This window comes from Fulmarus glacialis, unplaced genomic scaffold (assembly GCF_000690835.1).
Source record: "Fulmarus glacialis isolate BGI_N327 unplaced genomic scaffold, ASM69083v1 scaffold39030, whole genome shotgun sequence".
NCBI lineage: Eukaryota > Metazoa > Chordata > Aves > Procellariiformes > Procellariidae > Fulmarus > Fulmarus glacialis.
Genome location: NW_009188110.1, coordinates 1,345 through 23,919, shown reverse-complemented (window position 1 = coordinate 23,919; position 22,575 = coordinate 1,345). Strand labels below are relative to the sequence as shown.

Here is a 22,575-nt window from a genome sequence, read left to right as displayed (position 1 = left end):
TGCTGAACTTAATGGTCTCAATGGTGGCAGTGGACCCCTGTTAAAATTGCTTTGACCACCTCTACTGTCATTGTAGGTTCCCCTGGGCGTACTCTGTGCACTCCAACTTGAGCCTCGAGCGCCTTCACGACGACTGTAATTTCCTAGATAGGGAGAGAAAAACCCACACACTGTTGAGCAAACATGACATTTTCTTTTTTTTTTTTTTCATTTCAATCTTCACAATACTCAGGGTGGTAAACCTAATGTTTACATAATTCAAATACATAAAGCTACTCTGCATCAACATACCTCCAGTATTCTAACTCACAGTCTACAAGTTACTGTATTATAGACAGAATCAGGGGAAAATATCTATTTCTCAGACATGAACTCAAGTGTTTTTAAAAAAAATTACATTATCTAGTGCATTAAGATAGACTCCTATACCTTAAGTTTTTGATGGAAAATAAATCTTACTATTTATAACTTTACTAAATGGAAGTATTTTCTGTTTCTACTGTGCAAGGACTTGCCGTAATTACGGAATCACAAGGAAAGGAATGCAACCTTGTCTATATATGAAAGAAACCTAACACACTGTAGCTAGAATCTCCAGGTTCAGTGAAAATTGCATCTTATTCCTGTCAGGATCTTCCATCCTTTTATTCAAAAGCCTCATTTAAATCCAGAGATATATTATGATGCTTGATTTCAGGAACTACCATGTCACAAATGGTAAAGAGTGCTTTTTATTTTTCTGACTGCATCTCTGAAGCACTCCGACAGTTGCTAGAAGAAAACAGCTAACTCCTTTTGTAAGAGAGAGGAGAGAGAGGCAACACAGCAACTCACAGCCTTGGTTCAATTCCACAGCTCTCAAGAGAACCTTTTCTAGTGCCAAACACCTTATTTCAACAACACTGCTTCAGGAACATCTCACACCAGGGATGATTAATTGCTAGTAAATTGAGTTAGTATTACTGAAGCATTTTTAGTATTTGTTTACTCCAATTCTAATACAGGAGACAACATACCTTTTGAAGCAGGTGGTGTAAAGAACCTGTTCTGACTGTGAAAAGCTCCTCGTCCTCCACGATTCCCTGAGAACCCACCACGTGAAGAAATCTTCTGTGACACTTTTGGTGGCCTTTTGGCTGGTGGTATGCCATCTGGAGCAACCACTTCTTTGCTCTCTGCAGCAACAAAATCATCCACATGCATGGAGGGTGGCCTGCTCGTGTTCTGTTTCCTCTGACGGAAGATATCATGCGGTCGAATTCCTTGTCCAAATCCTCCCCTGCCTCTTCCTCTTGGTGGTGGCACAACGTGAGCTCTCTTTGCAGGCTCTATGTACTCAGATTTTCCACTGTTACGACAAACCATGATTTATTTAGTTAATGTAAAAATGTGTTCATACTGAAGGTCAGGTATTCTCCATATTGGAGATGCAATTTGAAAGGTATTTGACTTTTTGAGAATATACAAAACAGTGCTGAACACACTAACTGTTTACTCATTAAACACGTCTTACCTTGAAGTTATGAAGGTCTCATGCTTGTGCTTGCCGAGTTTGAACCCTTTTGTGGTTTTTGTGCGGCCAGGAGATGATGGTTCTGACAAAAATGACCTCTCCAATTCAGCTTGCAAGTCAAAGTCACTGCAGCCCTTCTCTGACAGTTCAATTAAGTCAACTTTTACCTGCAATGATAGAGTTTAGTTTTATGACAACAATCATTACTAGCACCTCTGAAGAAGAAAACATGCTGCACCAGAATGGATGAGATTCAGCTAAGGTCCTTCTACTAAAGCAAAAAAGCTCCACCTTTTAATGCAGCAGTGTGGCTCAAAACAAAAAGCAGCAGTAACAAAACAATTATTTGCTACAGAGCTGCAGCAAAATTGTCTTGATGGTTCTGAATCTCAACAAAGTCAAGTATTTCAAGTATGAACAACTATCTTGTCACTAAATGACCTACAGTGAGGCACTCTTGTGCTTAAGCTACAGTCCTATAAATTTATTAATGCTGCTTTTATAGAGGAAGCAACAGTTTTGCTTAAGAAATTAAAACACAAGTATCTTTGCATGTAAATTAAAAAAAAAGCAAAACTAAAAAAGAATGAAAGCAAAGAAGTCAACAGAATGATTTTTTCTCACATAAGAAGTTAAGACACTGCCAATTGCTCAGTTTAAAAAAAAAAGAATGTTATTGTACATTTTTCAAAATTACATTTAAAGTTTAGATTATAAAAATGAAGTTTCAAATACTGTGAAAAGTTTTTGTGCAAGTAGTTTCATTTACTACTGCCATTTTTTCCCCACTTTTGTCACATCAGAGCAAAGATTTAAAAAAAAAAAAAAAAAAGAAGTGTAGCTAGCAGGCTCTTTAGATATTACTGTAGTGACAGAAGACAAGCAAGGAAAAGAAAGTAAGTCACATTCTTTGTCTACATTTAACATAACTGCTGAAAAGCCCCAGCAGCAATGCAAAAGCAGGTTAGGGCTGACACAACAACTGTCCTGTGAAGGAGATTACTTCTGCATTAGAGCACTGCAGAAGGTGCCTATTTTGTGCCTGCTTCCGAGTGAAGCTGAAGGCATTTGATAACAGCCTTTAACAAACGCCAACCCCTATATCTGGATCAATTTACAACGGTGAGCTCAGGAAAACAAACCGTTTGGCCATATGAATTTCTGCTGCCTACTAGCTCAGGTTAACCCCCATTTTTAAATCCACTTCAGTCATGTTAATGAAGCCTTTTACCATATCCAGATCAGTGTCTATTTCTTCAGCCTGAAAGGGTGAAAACCACATGGACTTCAGCTGGTCATCCATCACATCTGCCAACACATATGTAGTCCTGCAATAAAACAACATCAAATGCCTATTTGATTATGAACTACAACCAACTGTAAGCATACGCAGCATTACAGAACCTGGGGTGAACGTTGCTACCTTACCCTTGATACTTGCATAAAATTAAATATACTGGTACTAGTAGGTACTAGTGACAACAGTGCTGCTTAGTTCGTGTTTGTAATATACTCATGCATAAATTATTGCATTTTCTTAAGAAAATCCCAGGTAGTATGCTCACATACTTAACCATTTTACCTATTGTTAAACAAATTCTGAAGAGAGTCTGGTGCAGAAAGAATAGGCTCTACATCTTGGTCACTCAGCGGACAAGAATCACCCGCTGATTCCAACATCTGCCTCACTCCAACGATGTTGTCCAATAAGGATTCAAGGCCATCATCTTCCTTAGAACGATCCTAAGTCAACACAGCACAAGTCAGAACTTTTTCCCCTCCTCAGAGAAGGAAATATGCTTTTGTTAATTAAAAAAAAAAAAAAAAGGGGGAAGGTAGTACACAAAACAGTCTATCCATCCACAAATAGTGAAACTAAGACACCCAGGTACACAAACAACAGTAGAGAGCTCTTCAGTATGCTATAAAACAAACCATGTCACCACATGCATATTCTAGTCTTCATTTCCAGTTGATGCAATAACCTCCATAACATAGTCCCGAAGGCGGCATCACCCCAGGTTTTAGTTAACGAGCTCTCTGCTAGAGCATTCCAGTGTCCTAAGCGTCTGCTATCGCTCCTTCAGCACAGTTGTGGCTTTTGATCTTTTACCACAGATGTAGGCAGCCAGGGAAGGGACAGGAGGGCGTATAGCACTGGAAAGGCATTTGTGACCAACAGGCTGTGGAGCAGCTGGTTTATGGACTCTTCTAAATTAGCCATCTCCTGCACAGCTGCCATCAATTATGTAGGATTAGATTTGAATATTTAGAGTTAAGTTTACAATTAGAATCACAGAAATGTTAGATGCATTGAATTCTGCATGTCCTCCAGTCCAATCCCCCCCCTGCTTGAAGGGGGACTATCATCAAAGCCAGATCAGGTCAGCCATAACTTTATCTAGCCGCGTCTAAAAAAAGCTCCAGTGACAGAGTCCACAGCCACTCTGAGCAACCTGTTCCAGTGCTGCACTTCTCTCTCATTTCCCGCCCCCCCAACGCCGCCCCCTCCCCCCCCCAATGTCAACCTGTACCTCTGAAGGCTCAATTTGGGGCCATTGCCCCTTGTTTTATCATCTGGAATTACCAAAAGGAGTTTGATTCCACCACCCTTGTTACTATCCCCCAAACATCTATAAGTAGCTCTGAGATAGCTCCTTAGCCCTCTTCACCAGGCTAAACAAGCTCGGCTTCCTCCTCCTCTCTCTATAGTACATGTGCTCTAGGTCCCTGACCACCTTGGTAGAACCCTCTTCAGTTTCCCTTGATGTCTCTAGAACTGGCGAGAGGGCAAACTGGCCAAAGGTGGACACAGCACTCCACATGAGAGCTCACCATCCCAAGGAGACAGACAGTAAGGTCACTTGATTTGCCGACCATGCTCCTTCCAGGATAGTTCAGAACACGGGCTGCTTCATTTGTAGTGACCATGCACTGTTGGCCCATGTTCAAGCTAACGTCCACCATAACCACCCAGTCCTTTTCAGCCCAGCTACATCAAGGCATAGGGTTATCCTGCTCTCACTGCAGAACTTTGCATTCTTCCTAATAACCCACACAAGCTTTCCACTAAATCAATCCTAAAAAGTTTATTGAGGTCGCTTTGGATTCAGGCCTTGCCGCATTAGTCCCTCCCCCACCTTACTGTCATCCATAAATTCGCTGAAGATGTAACCATCATTCAAGTCTCTGATGAAAACATCCAACAATATCTGCCCCACTATTGACTCCTGGGTATTCCACTTGTTACTGGTCACCAGTAACATCAAGCCACTGCTAAGCAGTGGTTCCTGTTGCTTATTATATTAACAATCTGCTCACCACTATCCAGTGCTCTGTTGTATGTATTTGCTGCCTTTCATAACAGTTAACTGCCTATACTCTTATGATGTGCAAATACTCTCAGCACAAGGGGATCCCAACCCTACCTGAAACTTCTTAGCATTACCACAATACAAACAATAAAGTCAGAATCCACCCGGCATGAGAATAGGTGATTTTGGACATCAGTATTAAAACAATGGCAACAGCTATTACCAATTCCGCAACGTATGTCACAGAATTGCGCACCCTTCTCATCAAGGAGTGATAGTCTATATTGTTTTAAAAATATGTTCAGATACAAGACCGCAATATCAATTGATTATTTAAATTCTTTTACCATAACATGTTTCTCCAGATCAAGCAGCAGGCTTTCTGGGGTTTCTTCTTTGTTCTGCAGTAGATGTTTTAACTCTGCAGTAGTTAGACCCAGTGTTCTGCCTGGATGAGATCCATCTGCTTCCATAAGGCTTCCGTCGTCACCACAACATCCCTGAAATATTTCACAAGTGAGAAATAAGTATACATAAATACTCATTATACTTCTGGACTGCAAACCCCTTAGAATTCAAACGTACATTAGAGCAAATCTAGCAAAACGAGTAATCTCCTGATTTAAAAACATATTATGCAAAATATTTTAATAAAGTACGCTTCAATAGGCAAGTTTAGATGCTGCATCAAGATGAATACAATCCTTTCCTATATAAGCTGAGATTTGTATCACAGAATTAACAAATATTTTAGATTCCTTTCTATACTACATATCAATACAGCAACTCTCTTAGCAGGATGCCATGAATCTAAAACCTGGCCACAATAGCATGCTATCACTTAGGAAATCAATATGCCGTTCTTCCTACTGAAAAGCCCTCTTATTTACTAAATACATATTCTGCTCAGCTTTCACAGATTTCATTAAAAACTAAAGATGCACTAACCACTACTGATGGTAGTGTTACACAGCAATCTGCATAGTCAACTGCTTTCTGAAATAATTGTTCCTGAACATGTCTCTCACTGCGGATTTCAGAGAAACACAGCTGAGTTTGTCTAAGTATTCAAACTCACTTACCAGCGTATCAGAGTTTAGAATCTGTCGCATAAAATCCAAAAAAGATGAGGCCAGTTCACCTGTGTCTTTGCTAAAACTAGTTATTACTCGTTTTAATACAGTGTACAGAGCACTGCTGTGTTTCCTTAGAGAGCTGTTTTTAAAATTAAAAGAGAGAAAATACTTTATTAGTGCATACATTGTGACCATTCCACTGTAACTTGTTACAAGAAAACAACATATATGCAAAATAGATTTGGTAAATTTTATAATTATCAAGTTGAGGTTTGATTATGAAGCTGGAGCTTCATTATTTTCACTGCCCTAGACTGTTGTTCTCACCAGTGCTGTCTGCAGATTTTCAGACTGCACATATACAGCTATACGTACTGCAGCAATACCTCTAAAACCTGCAAGAAATTGCATTTTCATCTTTGGGAGAAAAGGGACAGGACAACAGAAATTTTGCTGGTACAAGGGCCTTATGTATAAAGCAGGATCATGCTCGCTGCATCCCATGATGCCTAACTGCAGGAACAAACGAGAATGGTAATCATCAACACAGAAATAGCAAGGCCATGCACTGAAGCTAACAGCTAGACGTAGAAACAACCGCACTTAACCTACTTATTTTTCATTTGCAGGTTGTATAGCTTCTTGCAGTTCTGTAGCACTGCTTAGAAGAGTGTTTTGAACAAGCTTTTATTGACAAGGCTCCAGGTACTACCTTTTTCTCTTCGGGAACCTCACAACTTTCTTGCCTCTCTGCACCTCTCCTTCAGTGGACAGAAACAGGTCCAAATACAGGACAAGGAATTAAGTGTCAAAACAACACAATACTGTCCAATTAATGTATATATTCTGTTCAAAAGGGAGCAGAGTCAACAAAAGTAGTTAAAGAAAAAAATCTATATATCCTCATTTCAAAAGCCCTAATTGCCTAGAGGTCAGAACACTCTGGGGAAGTGCAAACTGAATCCCCTCAAATCAGAGGGAATGACAAACAGCTCTCCAATGTCCCAGATGAAAGCTCTAACTACCGAGTGACTCAAAAGGGAAGGACATGAGCGCTATATCTCATTCTAATCCTCCAGCCTTGGAGCAGGTAAATGAATTTTTTTCAATGCTTTGTTTATTTCTTGAAAGAAAGTGCTTCTGTGCGCATACTGCAGAAATGATTCAGAGGTAAAATCTCAAGTGAAGCAAGACCGACATACTGAGTAAAACGCTGAAGCCCCAAAGAGAAATGAAACTTCAGGTGCCTTATCCTCAACATTTCCTACTAGATGAGTAGGAAATGATTTCACATTGCAGAAGTTTTAAAATATTTTTAAGTTGTCAGAGATATCTTAAAATACCATACCTCTTTAAGTGATAGAAGCCATAGTCGTGCTCTGTAAGGAACATCATTGTTCGGATACATGTCAGCAGACAACTGTAACTGCTCTCAGAATTAGTTAATGTCTCCATCAGACAGTCACAAATTAAGGGCATCAGCTCTTTACTTGGTAAGGAGTTGGAAAGCTGCTCTGATTCAGACACAGAGCCTTCTGACGAACTTGGTAAAATGAGTGCAATATCCTATAAAAAGTGATTATTATACACACAATAAAAAATGCATTCTGTATACCAGCAATAAGTATAAACCATACATTAAGTCAGAAACACTAGGTTCTTTCACTACCTCTTTATCATCTTATTCCAGTATTTCAGTTATTACTGACCAGTAAAATACTAATCCAGTGTATCTTTTTTAAATTGGTTCTGTTAAAGGTTACAAACCATTATTGATTTTTAAAAACATAAAACCTTCAAAGGGTGAAAAGTGATAGCAGAGCCACAACTAAAAGCCAAACAGTCATTTAATAATACACTTGTACAGAGTTTCTTGCCTAGTTAGTCAAACTGTCCCTTAATCTCAAAACATTCATCAAAATTAAAAGGCTGCAGACACCACCTAGGAAGTTTAAGATCTACTGCACCTGCCACATTTTACATCAAATAAAAAAAGATTGACTTTCACAATGAATTTGCATAGGCAAAGAGCTCTTGTTTATATGCAAATGGCTGACCGATCTCTACTGACCAACAGTGCCCAAATGTCTTTTGCATAAATGGGTAAGCACTGAATCAAATACATGCAACTAGTAAGACAAATAATGACATGCAAATCTATACACGCAACTACTGAGATACTACCGGGGCTAGTCTATGAATCAGTTTTCAGATAACATTACTTTGCTCTAGTAACTCATGCTTTTTTTTTAATGGTGTAGTTTTATGGTAGCAGCATATCATATATATCTTTGTATTTGGAATACATTTTTAAGAGGTTTCACTTAGACAACTAAGAGATACATATTTATTCAGCTAGGTGAAAGGTGAATGGTGACAACTCAAGTTTTGCCAGTGGCCCATGTGTCCTGGTTTCGGCTGGGATAGGGTTAAATTTCTTCTTAGTGCTGTGTTTTGGGTTTAGTATGAGGAGAATGTTGATAACACACTGATGTTTTCAGTTGTTGCTAAGTACCCTCCTAGTCCAAGGACAGCTCCCATGCCTACTGACTGAGCTAGGTACACAAGATGGGAGGGAACATAATCAGGACAGCCAGCCCAGCTGGCCAATGGGGTATTCCATACCATGTGATGTCATGCCCAGTATATGAATATATCAAGGAAGTACCAATCACTACTTGGTTATCGGTCAGTGCGGGTGGTGAGCAATTGCATTGTGCATCACTCATTTTGTATATTCTATCATTATTACTATTATTTTCCCTTTTCTGTTCTATTAAACTGTCTTTATCTCAACCCACGAGTTTTTCTCACTCTCATCCTTCCGATTCTCTCCCCGCACCACCAGTGGGGGGAGTGAGCGAGTGGCTGTGTGGTATTTGGCTGCCTGCCAGGTTAAACCACACCACCATGTTCCAAAAATCTTCCCACAGGGAGAAATGACATCCCTCTCTCAAGTGTCAATCTTTGTGCCATTCAGTTTTTGGTCTCTAATGAGCTACCAGCATAGTGCACATAATGCAAAAAAGGTATCATAAAATGAAAGGATTTACGTTCAAGAGCAACAAGACAGCAAGTATGTCAAAGCAGCCAACTGTACACATTTTTTCTTTTTGTGTTTTAACAATGTTGATTTTTTTTCTTTTGGAAAAAAAACAGGCACCTGAGAAATAACCTCATTTAATTTGTCTCCTACAATTACCAACACACATCATGCATTAAATATAGAAAATACCTGATCACAGAGGGACTGCAAAAGGGAAGTTACATATTCAGCACTCTGTTGATGAGTGACATTGTCCCCAGCTGATCGCATTAAAGCCAAGAGCTCCTGGAAAACCTCTGCATACTTTTCATCCCCTTTAGTAGTTCCATTGATAAGATGCAAAATAGCCAATTTACAAGCTTTGTGTGAAGCCAGGGCATCCAATAAAGCAAGCAATCGAGTGGTCTGTCCAGTGTACTGTTTCTCTTTATCTTCTGTGTTGCTGAAAGGATATCAATACACTTTGAAAAGGCTCTTTTAAAGTGATCTAAAAAACTATAAAAACAACCATTACGGGAGTCATATAACTCTGCATTTTTAAAAAAGCACCTAGTTTATGTACTTAAACTTACAGTTTAATTTACTTTTTGAAAACTGCTCGACTTCACTAAATGACTTTTGGTTGCACAATAAATTAATCAATCTACTATGCATTTAACATACTATAGGGCATCTACTTGTATACGAATAAATATGCTTTTATACAAACAGTATCTAGTTCTATGTACTCATTGTTTCAAAACCCCCTGAAATGGTAGTATTCAACTTCTCTCAGCTTACAAACATCTACGCATTCTCCTGTTAGCATGCAAATCACAGTATAGCAAACTTTACTGGCCTACTTTTGTTATTTATATCAGAGAGGTCCTTTAGAAGCTGTTCACAGACAAGATAAGGCTTTGTATGGACAGCCTGAAGAAAACCTTCCTAAAATACTTACCATAAATATACAATGTGAAACTGCCTACATCAAAACTTGAAAGTATGACATGGTTCCTTGGCAACATTAAGCATTATCAGGACACAGTATATAGCACTTGTCTGAGAACTAATTCAGTTCATAATGGATAAGTAGTATTTCTGAAAGTACTCCCCCCCTGGTAAATCTACCGTACAGAACCAAGGTGAATTTAATAGTCCATTAAAGAAATCTTTGCAATAGAAAAAAAAGATACCTTTGTAGGTCTTCTACAATCAGATCCAATACAGTCCTCATGATAAGAAGAGCAGTAGGTGAAGCCAAGTCACACAACTGAACACAAATACGTCTCAACATATGCTGAATAGGCTGGCAAGAGGAACCAGAGAAAGATCGAACTATCTCTTGTATCAGTTTGGCTTGAACGTGAAGATGCATACTCCATAGCTTCCTCGTATTGAGTGCCACTGAAATATCATGTGGTTCAATTACCTGCAGGAACAGAAGAACAGAAAGTTTTTCCTTTCAACTTTTACCATAAAACCTGAATTCTACCACAAGGTATAAATAAAGATTAAGTACTAACACTGTCCTCGTCAAAAACATGCAATGCCATTTTCATTTTTATCACTGAATGACAGGACACAACTCCAGCAAATTAGGTATGCCTTCAGGAGCATGGGCTGTTACACACCTTTTATGCTTACTTATTAAAGATCACAAATTCAAGACCCATGGCAAAGGAAAAGAGAGCCTTAATATACCAAGAGTTTGGCATTCAGGGTTAAATCCAAAGGCTTCATAGCAAATCATTTAAGTAACAGAATGGGAGCCTAGATAATTTCACAAGGTACAAAAGAACAACATATGACCACTAATTTAAAAAGATGCTTCAAACAAGAACAAATTTTGTTTCTGATGAAAAAGGTGTATCTTCAAAGAATCCATATGAACACAAATCCTTTACAGAAACTTTAATTCATCCTTTCACATATCTGTTTTTTCCACAACTGCGAAAATGGTCTAAGGGTTATACATAACTACAATTCTTTAAAAACTAAATAAATCTAAATTATACCTGAGTCGTCTGCATGGGCAGTGGAAGAGGCAACAATTCTGAAAGCAGTATAAGTCCAGAGAAAAAGCCTTCAGGAATTCTCAAAATTGAAGAGAGAACTTCCTTCAGCATTAAAGACCAAGTATTGTTCGCCAAAGTTTCTTCCGAAATGGTAAGTTTTTCATTAACACCTTGTGTAAAAGTTAGTAAGATATCAACAATGTCATTCTGAATTTTTTGTTCATCGCTATCTAAGCGGCCTGAGAGAGGAATAGAACACAGAAGCATGTGTAAAGAAACAAGTGCTGATGGAACACGCATGTCTTTGAATTCAAAAGATCCACCCCTCAGTAGTTCTGTTAGCATTGTTTTAAGTAGAGTAAGTGTACACCGGGCCATAGAAATAGTGGTAACTCTGTGAAGCGTGGTGCCCATGTTGACATGGAGTCGCCAAGGCTGAATAAGTATGCTGTTCAGCTTCTGCAATACCCGAATGAAGGTGTCCATTCCCTCAGAAGAAAAGAGCTGAATAACTGCAAGATTCCATTTAAGGTCTTTCTGTTGACCTGTACAGAAAAGAAATAACATTTCTGTATGTCTAATTTCTCCTGGGCAATCACAGTTATACTTGAGACATGTTTAAGTAGAAGATTCACGAAACTAAGATTTCTATGTTAAGCAGAACAAATATATCAACCACACCTTCTACCAGAGGCGGTGGACATGCAACATGACAAAGAACACGAAGTGCTGTAGGAAGACCAACTCCATCAGGGGTCATCAAACTGTCAATATTCTTAGGAAAAAAAAAAAAAAGAACCCGTATTAGAAGGAAGGACTTTACAAGTATATCACTAGCTTAGTATTCAAATTCTGTATTTAGTTACTGTAAGTATTCCGCAAAATTTAAGTTCAATTATTCCACCTTTTAGAAAGCATTCACAAATACGGCAGAAGCAAAAAACGGAGGGTTAATGTTTGCATTGTGGTTTTATGGTAAGCTAAAAGATTTAAATAGTTGGATCTCTGCATCACACAGTTACCTTGGATTTTGTTTCAGTAAATATAACTGAGAGAAAGAACTGGCCTAGATCATAAGCTTTAATAAAAACATCTATTTTGGATAATAGTATATATTTTTAAATACCACATGTTAGTACATACCTAAGATAAAATATCAAAACACAAAAAGGCCTAATCCTTTTAGCACAACTAAAAGATAGCATCTATCTGTATTTTACTAACCTGTTTGATATATTCAATGAGATTTGGAATACAATTTATTTCAAATCTAAGATTTTTCAAAGGTTCAAGCCACTTGCTGAGTTCTGGGGTTGGGAAAAAAGACTTAGAGTTAATCAAGTAACTTGTAAGTGCATTTATGAACATAAAACATTTGCAATAAAAATGTACTTAATTTACACAATAGGTACTAAGTCCAAGTGTGAAATTTGTGAGGCTTACATTGCAGCTGTAGCCAGCTGAAAAGCATCAAAAAATAAGACTTCAGAACAGGTAATACACCTCACGTACATGTACAAAATTTAGCTCAAGTCAACCTGAACACTCAAATAATTCTCATCTTATTATTTGTATTATTAAACATATTTTCTAAAAGACACTAAGGATTCCACTGTCAGCTAAAGAAAAAGCCATCAAGAACAAGGACCAAAGCACACTCCCCTTAATGTACATAACAGGTCATTACAAACTGAATACAAAACTCCTATTAAATGCCCAAATGAAGCCAATCTCTGCACCAGTAACACATACTCTCTCTGGAAGTCCTTACAGATTAACAGTTTCTCTCTTAGTCCAGAACAACCTGAAAGTCCCCATTTTTTGGGACAAGAGATTTAAAGTTTTAAAACCCATTGTTCCTGGAAATATTTAAAAGAATGTGAAGGTTCAAAGGTTGACTGGATATGAATTGACAACTATTCTCAGACTGATTTCATGATTTGGTTTAATAAACTAGCCCCGCTTCTCCTGAAACTGTCTGATGATCAGTTGAGGAGAAAAGAAATAAAAGCATGGCAGAGAAAGGAATTAAACCAAAATTTTGAAGAATTCTGACTTCTTTCAGTGCATTTAAGTTTTGGAAGAAATTATTGGTATGTCTACACGAATCAGTTAAGCAGTGCAGAGCACAACTCTGGACATCAGAGCTTCAACATTCAGTTGTCAGAATAGTCCTCAGCAGGCTTTTTCCCCGTCAGCTCCATTCCAAATGACCTGGGCCTCATCTGTGAGTCAACACAAGCCAGGGAACACCCTGAGACACAGTTTGGAATTCAAAAGATCTAGTAATAGGGTAACATGGACTATTCCATGCCAGTTGGCCTAGGTGCCAGAAAACAGTCCCAGATTTATTAGCATATACAGACCCTGTAAGGCTACATCACTAAAGGAAACAACAAAAGTAACAGCTCACTGACTAGTTTAGTCCATTTTTACTAAAATTTGCTCTATTTTCAACACAGAAATAATTTCAAACTTCCTGTAATTATCCAAAATTCATGGTAGTTAATATTACTTGAAAAATAATTTAACTATAAAGAATTTCCTACTTAACTTTCATTAACAGGGAAAAAAAATTACACATTATCTCAATGACTCAACTAATCAGATGCAGCTGGAAAAGGAATTTCATTATATACATTATGCAGACCAGATCATCGCGAAGCACCAATTGCCCACATATAAAAAGTTTCATCTACACATTCAAACAATTCAGTTGATAATGACACATACTGTACCTTGCAATTTGGTGTTATTTTCATCTGCCTTACAAAGCTTCAGCAAAGGCGCCGAATGCTGTTCCAGCATTTGGACATCACTGGAAGATTGAACCACCAGCAAAACAAGGATGCAGGCATAGTTATAAGCAACTGACTTCTTAGACTTTGAGTCTCTGAAACAAGAAGAAGGATTTTCTTTACAGCTCATCTAATGCAACAGAGTATTTGTTAGATTTTCAATCTCTGACCCCTAAAAATCTACCTACAGAACTTTTATCTTCACCAAGGCTTGCCCCATATAATTATCAACCAAAAAAAAAAAAAAACAAAATACCAAACCCAAAAAAATGTTCTCCTATGCTTTTTGAAAACTGAAACCCTTTTTTTTTTTTTTTTTTTTTTTTATCATTTACTTCACATTTATTTCAGCATCCACAAAAGATGAGAGCTGAAAGCACTACTGGAGTCAAGAGTCAAGTAGCAAACAAATTTTTCCATAACTTTGTCTGTTTCTACAAATCTTGCTTTAAAAGCGCTGCTACCTAAAATAGTAAAACTGCCTGTCCCAAGAAAATAATGACAGTTTTTAACAGTTGTAAGAACTCACAGAACTGAGACTGTCCCACACCAGAAAAGTGTCCAGTGTCATTTCCCCACTCAAATCTTTTGCTCATTTCACAGTCAAATTTTATGCTTGAATGAAAACTGCCTACTTACTGATTTTTTTTTTCACATAGCCAAAAGTCTGACCTATATTACAACATCTTTGTGGACGACCTACACAGATTCTGGGCATTAAGTACTTGACCACAAATGACAGGCCTGATTTTCTATTACGTTCTTCTACTTAAAAGTTGTTTTGTTTGGTTTTTAAACAAAAAGATCATGATCTAAAAGAAAAAAATATTTTAGATTTACTGAAAAGGTACGATACTTTTTAAATGTAATAACCTAAAGAATATAAATAAATGCTTAAATTACCCTAAAGCTTCTTTGGAATAGTACTCCATTAAAGTAATAAGGCTTTGGAGATTTTTCTCCAGACTGAATACATGAGCCACAGCAGATCTTCCCACAGGGTTAAAGGTAATCAAGTAAAGGTTGTGAAGTGTTCCCAGCAGATCTGAATGGTCAGTCTCCTCACTGGCTGTGCACCGCTGAAAGTGGCAGAATAATTCTGAAATGCACTGTAACGTCTGTGTTGAATGCAGGAGCCACAAGGCAAAAGTATCCTCACTGGCACCATCTGATTGGAGACCTTCCTCTTGATCCGGATCAGAAAACTGGCAAAGTGCTCTAATCAACAAGTTCGTTGCTTCATACTCGGAAATAAAGAAAAGAAGACCCTTCTGTGACTGTGCCAGGAAACGCAATATATCTCGTATAGCTTGAAGCACACCTGGATGTGCACCTGTCACTGGAATAGACAGTAGCAAAGTAATGCATTCCAAGAAATGGTGACTATGAAGATATCTGAAAAAAAACCAAACAGGAAAATAATCAGTAATATTACAATCATCTGTCAACACTGCATAATAACATTATATAAAGTTACATGCCTCCTAGCTTCAGTACTTATTGCTCTGTGGACTATGAGAAACAATAACTAATTATGAAGTAGTACAAAATTTTAACCTTACAAAACATAATTGCTATAATATTTACAGGAAATAAATGGCTAAATATAAAGTTCTGATCTCCAAAAAAACCCAAAACCAAAAAAACCCTCACTTTATCTAGAAAAAAAATAACACTTTATATTTTATTAAATTTGCTGTATCATCATCAATGCTGCATTAAATGTTCTAAATGTGCTAAGAAATCAATCATTAGAGCATATATGAGGCGATTTGAAGACTCTGCATGTAAATACTCATATTGAGCCATGACCTACACTGCTACTATCAAAGAAACCTGTTAGCATTTAGAGAAATACTTTCTAGACAGAAACTTGCTAACAGAGAAATAACCCGTGGGATCCTTTAAATGGCTGAAGGCAGGCAGGCCTCAACTCCTCTGTCTGTGCTGTGAAACAGCGAGCCATGCTGACACAACTGCACGACTTCTAACCAGGGCTGGCTTATATCTTGTCAGCTCGGCATACAGACAGGGGTATTCCAGACTTGTTTTATCCATATGGTCAGACATGTTCCAAGACAACAAAGGGAAAACACTCTAGGTCTATAAGAATTTTCAAATATGCACTTGTACAGCACCTAGCACAACTGATTAGGATCTATGAATGCAACTGAAGTGCTAGCACAGTACCAGTAATAACAAGAGGTTAACTTTTTGTTATATGCATGCTAGGTTGATTGAAAGCCAACAAAGTAACAGGTACATTAACTATCAAACTCTCTCAGACTTTGTAAGCACAATCCAGAATCCTCCAGTAAAGTACAAAGTGAAACATCTAGAAAAGTGTTAGCCAGCAAGGTCATCCTTAAAAAATATCTTTATCAAGCTGGAGGAAATACTCCAGAAAGCGAACTTGCAGCTGCCATACCTAAACAGGACAGGGTAAGGGTCATCCCTTTCTGGAGGGCCTGTAATGCGTGCCATGGTTGGGAATGATTTCACAGGCGGCTGAATCATTGTATGAGGAGCAGTTTCCATCAAATGGAAGATTTCTTCAAGAAGACTAACAAGTTTTTCCATCTCTCCTTCACTTATATTAGAAGATTCCAAAAGATGATCCATGTCCATAGGAGCCTCCACATCATTCTCATATTCTTGGTTGGTTCTTTCAAGTCCTGCCAAGTCCTGGTCCTGTTCTGGCTCCGTGTGATTAGGAAGAGAAGGAGTGTTTTCTGCTAACTGATCAACCACCTTTTTAATATCTGACAGAATCTCATAGAAGTGACATTTCTGGAGAATTGCAGAACCAGCAGTAACTACTCTCACAGTCTGATCTAACAGTATGAGTTCCAGGAGTTTCTGATAACCACTTTTTTCATGTGCATCTACGCCACCCCTTAGAAACATTTCCATTCCCTCTGTCATACTAATAACACTATCCAAAGCTTTAAAAGCGTTAAGTTTAAGGGAAGATGATACATGATCTGCAAACAACAGTTCAAATAACACATTAATAACTCCTGCCTGCAAGAGTGCTGTTATTCCTTGAGTCCCACACTCTCCTAACGACGATACCAATTTTGTCCCAGCTTTGAGTTGTCGGACATTCAAAGCAATGGGCTGTTTGAGAGCTACCTGAAGGTTTAAAGCTTGCAGGGTCCAGTCTACTAGCTGGGTAATATAGTCTTGCTTTGTGTCTTTCACCTGCAGGTAGCTCAAACCTTTTACTATTAAACTCGGAACTTCTTCTAATGCAGTGACCCACTTTGCACCCCTTTCCTCTTGATATAATTCCAACAGTTCAGTTAATTTAACTGAGGCTTCCACTGCCCCTGAATTTTCTTTTTCTGGGTCTTGGTCCTTTATTTTACCAACTTCATTTTCAAATACAGTCTTGTAAGGGCAGCTGAAGTATAAAAGAGGTCCAAGCTCCCTTTCAAAAGGTTCATATGTCACAGGAGGCACAGATGCCAGATCCTCAGGAGTATATTCAATATCAAAGCTTGGATACTTAAATGTTTCACGTTCCAGATCAGCAATTCCATCTTCATCACTTGAAATCTGCTCATATCCATCATCTCCTAAAAAGAAAAAGATTCAGTTATGAAATAAAATCAATTATGGACAAACCAGTTCATAACTTCTGAGAATCTGCTCAAAATAAAAAAGTAATACTTTATTTAATACAAATATTACTGTTTAGAGAACAATCATACACCAACATAGAGAAAGCCTTCTCTCTCCAGATATAAGCGAAAGCCCCAGTTGACAGATTTTTAATGTAATAACAGAGACATTTAAAAGACTGTATAAAGCTAAAAGTTTAACCAGGGTACACATTACTACAAGAATATCGTCCAATTTTCTTCCTATGATTATATGTATCATAAAGCTTCAAGCCTGAAATTTTGCACAGGCATGGGTGGGAACTTTAAGTAATACAAGAAGATGACTACTGACACTATTACATAAACAACTTTACTTGATTTTTAATTAAGAAATAATTTCTTTCACCACTTTCCTACATTTTTAAACAAAACGGATAACAAGATCGAATGTTCATTCTCACCTATAAAAGAGGTATCTATTTTCCTCTATTTATAGAAAGTAAGAAGAAGATTTACTACAAAGGAATAAACATTCCACAGCAAAATACTGTTCTCGAGAGATGTCAGAATCATAAATAAGGCAGGCAATGGTGCAAAGGAAAGGACCAAAGGAAAAAGATCCAGTTCTCTTCACACCTAGTCATCATAATGGTACTGCCATCAAAATTTCATAAACCTGATTTTTTTCTTAACTTTTTACAACTTCACTTACCTTCACCTTCTTCCTCCTCTTCACCCTCTTCTTCATCTTCATCTTCCTCCTCCTCTTCCTCTTCCTCATCAGCAATACTCTCTACCGTATGCCCATCATCATCATCTTCATCTTCCTCCTCCTCAACATCCACATCATCTTCATCTTCTCCTTCTTCTGGTTGATCTTCCTCCACTTCTCCATCATCAGAATACTGGCTTTCTTGATGAATGGATGTTCGATCCGGAGAAATGGGCTCAAAGTAATCCTCCCTATGGTCCACATCATCTTCTTTTTCCCCAACTACTAAAAATATACACAAAGTTTAAGAAATAAGAGTACTTCTCTGAAATCCAATGCTCAATAGTATGTTTTAGAATTTTGCACTATGCATAGTGGAGATACAAAAAAAAGCATCTTGAAGAAAATCTTCAGGTGATTTGACTGAACACAAGCAACAATCACTGAGGTCAGTAAGACTATAAAGAAATAGGTAAAGAGTTCTTGGCACTTTTAACTCATAAGGAGACCAGAGAACTCGGCAGATGCTGCAGAGGGATGGAGGAGAAGGACAATGAATATCAGAGTCAACAGAACATTTATATAAAATATGAGCGACATGTTCAAGCAGTGTATTGGTCAACAGCTGATATTCTCAAATCTACTAACTTTTAGATTGATACAACTGAACATAGCCAACAGATTTTCTTTCAAATTCCTTTCCTAAATTTTTTTAGCAACAACAGACAGGAAACCTTACACCAGGCAGGAACACAGAATTCTGCCTCCACTAAGCAGTGATGTGCAGCAGATAAAACACAGTCATTCTACCTGACACTGGCATAGGTTCATCCTCATCATCATCAGGAGGAGGAGGGCCTGGAGGCGTCCTTGGTCCCCTGGGTTGTGGTCTTGGAGGGCTGCCATTGAACTGGTCTTCTTTCTCTCCATCAACTATATTTATTGTGAAAATAAAAACTTGCATTTAATGGAATCACAGGAATAGAAGCAGGAAATTTTAGTTTTTCAGTGCTGCTTTTAACTAGGGAACACCTTCATTTCCCAGTTGTTATTTAATCTGTATTCTGCATCTGCAGTATGTGAGGCAGTTTTCTGAAGTCACTTTCGAGGTAAACAAGAACTACATCAATAAGCAAGCTTATTAACACTATTGATGTTTTTCTAATAAAATACTGGCTTAAAATTAACATAGCTAATTGCCATTTTTGTCTTTGACACTAGCAATACTGCAACTCTACCAATAATATCCAAGTTACTTTAAAAAAAAAGTCTGTATTTTAATCAACTATTTTTTACAGTTTACAACTGTTTTTTACTACACAGAGTATTCAGATTTTGCAGCCCAATAGCTGTACCTTGAACAAGACAGTTCTAATTTTAAATCTAAAACCAAAACTGAAGCGGCAACTTGCTCATGGGTTCTATTCATGGCCATTTTAATACCAATGCAAGTAACCCACTCTCAAAAAAGCACTAGACAAGAATCTACTTTAAAACACTCAATACAAATCTAAAAGAAAATACAACACTAAAGGACAAAGACATAAAGCTAGAAAAATAAAGCCACTGAAATCTAAAATGTGAAAGAATTGTTTCTTTTTTAAGATGGGATACTATAATGTTGATTTTTTTTTTTTAAATCTATGTCTTCTCACAAGGCTTACCATGTTTCGGGTTTCTTTTCAAACCAGGCTGTTGCTGGGGAGGTGGTGGCGGAGGTGGGGGTGGAGGAGGTGACTCTCTCTCATGACTTATTACCCTGTCAACTGAGCCATATATTGCCAAAGTCAGACAGTTGTACCACCCTCTTAGAACCAATCCATCCGTGTTGACCTGTTTTTTTAAAAAGAAAAAGCACTTAAAAACAACATAAGACAACTTCAGAAAAGTTATTTTATTTAATATCACTGTATCAGTATCAAGAAAGGATAACCAAACATTAACATATCTATTTACCCTACATTTTGAAAACTGAGAAAACTTCAAATATATCAATCATTACAACAAATAAATAATCTTTCTCTAAAAGCATTCAATTCCTTGCCATATATTGCCTAATCTACTACAGCCTATTAATGAAAATACCCATTACCATGGGTCACACAAACACTGTTCTAAATGAAATAAACCCAAACAGAAGTGAAAATGATGTGCTCAGCTGTGGCCTGCAGCCACAACATTCTGATTCATCTTTTCTCATAAGTAGTGGATAGTTCTGCTGGTAGTCTCCATAGGACTTGTCAAGCAATCAAATATTCTACAATTCATGCCATTATAGATGCAGACTCTGAAGTAATGAGTATCTGAACTACAGGCATGTTTCAGAATAAGATCTTAAACAATGCATGCTTTACACAGTGCTAAAGCACCACATGCAACCATACTTACATTCTACAGAAATGTAGAAAAGAAGAGGAGGTTTAAATCACATTGCATTACCTTTGCATTGGGTCTGAAAATAATTGAAGTGTTTTCATCATATTCGAGGCTGTTAAATAAAATACACAAAGTTATTTTTCCATTAATATAAAGCATGTTTACAGAAATGAAACGCAGCAGTACGAAACACATAAGCCAATAATAAAACACTGAACAAATACATACTCTTAAAAAAATGAGTGCAAAATCACTTACTTCTATAAAATACTTTTCATTAATATATATGGGCTCTGTAAGTTTAAAAATAACAGAATCTTTTCTTCTTTTAAGCATGAATCTCTGTCCTCCCACACAGATTGAAGGAAAAGGGCAAGAACACAAACTATCAAAAGCCAGACTGAACATGAAAATCATGGGAGACAGATTTTCTATCGTGCATTTTCTGCACTAAAAAATTCTCAGGAAGAAAAGGTAGATAATGAAGTCACACACTAATCTTGAAAGTACTTACCTCCCCAGCCTATCAAAAACAGGGGCACTTGGCTTGCTGACATTGTTGAAAAACAAGTCCAGTTGAAATGTATGTGGGGATGTCTCTCTGGAAACAGAACAAAAGTAAAAATTAAATCTGTCGAGCTCCTTATCAGAGTAACTAGGACTAACAAGGGAAAAAAACCTTTAAATTATACTATTTAAATAATTTCCCAAAATAATCACAAGTTCAGCAGACACATAAGTGCATTTTACCTTTTTATATAGGAGGTTCTATTGAGATACACAAGTTCAAGAAAAAATAACAGGAAAGTGTTCTTGAATCAGATACCTAGTATCTTTCACTTACCCATAAGCCCTATTGTCAGGCAAACTTGTGTGAGCTCTCACTCCTGGAGGAATGACACGTACTTCATTTATGTAAACCACGCATGGAAAACGAACTACATCTATATTGGTACTTTGCTACAAAACAAAGAATAAAGAAAGTCTAAGAAATGTAAAATGCAAACAACGTAATGTACTCATATTCTTTATTAAGCAAATTAAGGTTGCAATCCTAATAATTACAAAATTCAAATGCTAAATACTGTTAAACAGAAAAGTTTTTTGTTTTTTTTTTTTATAATCTTCCGGCACTTTTCATATATTTAACACTATTTTTTATAGAAAATGTTACTGGTTTATTTACAAAATTTGTTCCCTTTATTTGCAAGAATCTTTTAAACAGTAACAGGTTTTTTTCTAACAGAAGGTATGTTGGCAAAGGTAAAAACTGGAACTTAAATTATTAAAGAAAGACTAAGTATATGGTTCCCTTTTAATAAAACATATCAATTTTACAATTATAGAAAAAAGAAAACGTGTGTTTTGATTTTAAATATTAACAAATGTTCTATTTCAAATGTAATATTAGAAATTGCAATGATACTATAAATCTGTTTTACTAGACCTGTATAAAAATTCCGTACAATGCTTATTTCTGCAATTTTGCAACAACATCTGAAAACCTTTTGCAAATAACATTTCTGTTTACCACACAGAAATAGCAAGTATAAAGAAATGTTATGCTTCAGCACTCCTAAAAGATGTTTGAGCAAACTAGAAAGTTATCATAAAGTCACAGTGACTTCCCATGTAGCAGCCACCACATTAATGCCGAAAGTCTCCTCTCACTAGATTGACGATATTAGGTCGTACTACATTTATACATCATCTCTATCATATATACACTTACAAATTAAGTAAACATAGATCAACTGTATGTCCAAATGTAAGCATACAAAGACTTTATTGAACAGAAGATCAGAAACACATTTCTCACCGAATGTTTCCAATTAGCAAATTGGATTAGCAAAGACTGCACTAGCCACAAAAAAAACCCACAAAACAACTGATCCAAGTATCTACCAACATAACTAAAAAATGAAAATTAAAAAAGAAATTTATCTGCAGCCAAAAATCATATAACTTTCATCACAACCAGAAAGCAAAAGAAACCCCAAAATTACCAACATAAGGCAACAAAATACTAAGATTTTTAGAAAACTAATAAACAAAGAAATAGTCACAGGTAAAGTTTTAAAAAGAATATTTAAGTCTGTGCTTTTGAGCATATATTACTGTCATTTAATAAGAAA

General features: G+C 37.0%; 1 protein-coding gene across 1 annotated transcript in view; it reads right to left on the bottom strand.

Moving 5' to 3' along the window:
• The window catches only part of KIAA1429 (KIAA1429 ortholog), a gene marked incomplete at its 5' end in the record, with an annotated part of 22,019 nt that extends 619 nt beyond the window's left edge, over positions 1-21,400 (bottom strand). Inside the window, 22 exons of the mRNA XM_009577154.1 lie at positions 2-143; positions 1,017-1,348; positions 1,514-1,680; positions 2,745-2,841; positions 3,096-3,256; positions 5,175-5,327; positions 5,910-6,042; positions 7,252-7,469; positions 9,139-9,391; positions 10,125-10,360; positions 10,947-11,491; positions 11,628-11,721; positions 12,171-12,253; positions 13,685-13,839; positions 14,648-15,139; positions 16,173-17,325; positions 18,065-18,349; positions 18,875-18,997; positions 19,729-19,897; positions 20,504-20,552; positions 20,955-21,041; positions 21,285-21,400. Of these exons, the coding sequence (XP_009575449.1) occupies positions 2-143; positions 1,017-1,348; positions 1,514-1,680; positions 2,745-2,841; positions 3,096-3,256; positions 5,175-5,327; positions 5,910-6,042; positions 7,252-7,469; positions 9,139-9,391; positions 10,125-10,360; positions 10,947-11,491; positions 11,628-11,721; positions 12,171-12,253; positions 13,685-13,839; positions 14,648-15,139; positions 16,173-17,325; positions 18,065-18,349; positions 18,875-18,997; positions 19,729-19,897; positions 20,504-20,552; positions 20,955-21,041; positions 21,285-21,400 (5,243 nt within the window). The remainder of the gene's footprint in view (position 1; positions 144-1,016; positions 1,349-1,513; positions 1,681-2,744; positions 2,842-3,095; positions 3,257-5,174; positions 5,328-5,909; positions 6,043-7,251; positions 7,470-9,138; positions 9,392-10,124; positions 10,361-10,946; positions 11,492-11,627; positions 11,722-12,170; positions 12,254-13,684; positions 13,840-14,647; positions 15,140-16,172; positions 17,326-18,064; positions 18,350-18,874; positions 18,998-19,728; positions 19,898-20,503; positions 20,553-20,954; positions 21,042-21,284) is intronic.
• Positions 21,401-22,575: the final 1,175 nt, after the last annotated feature.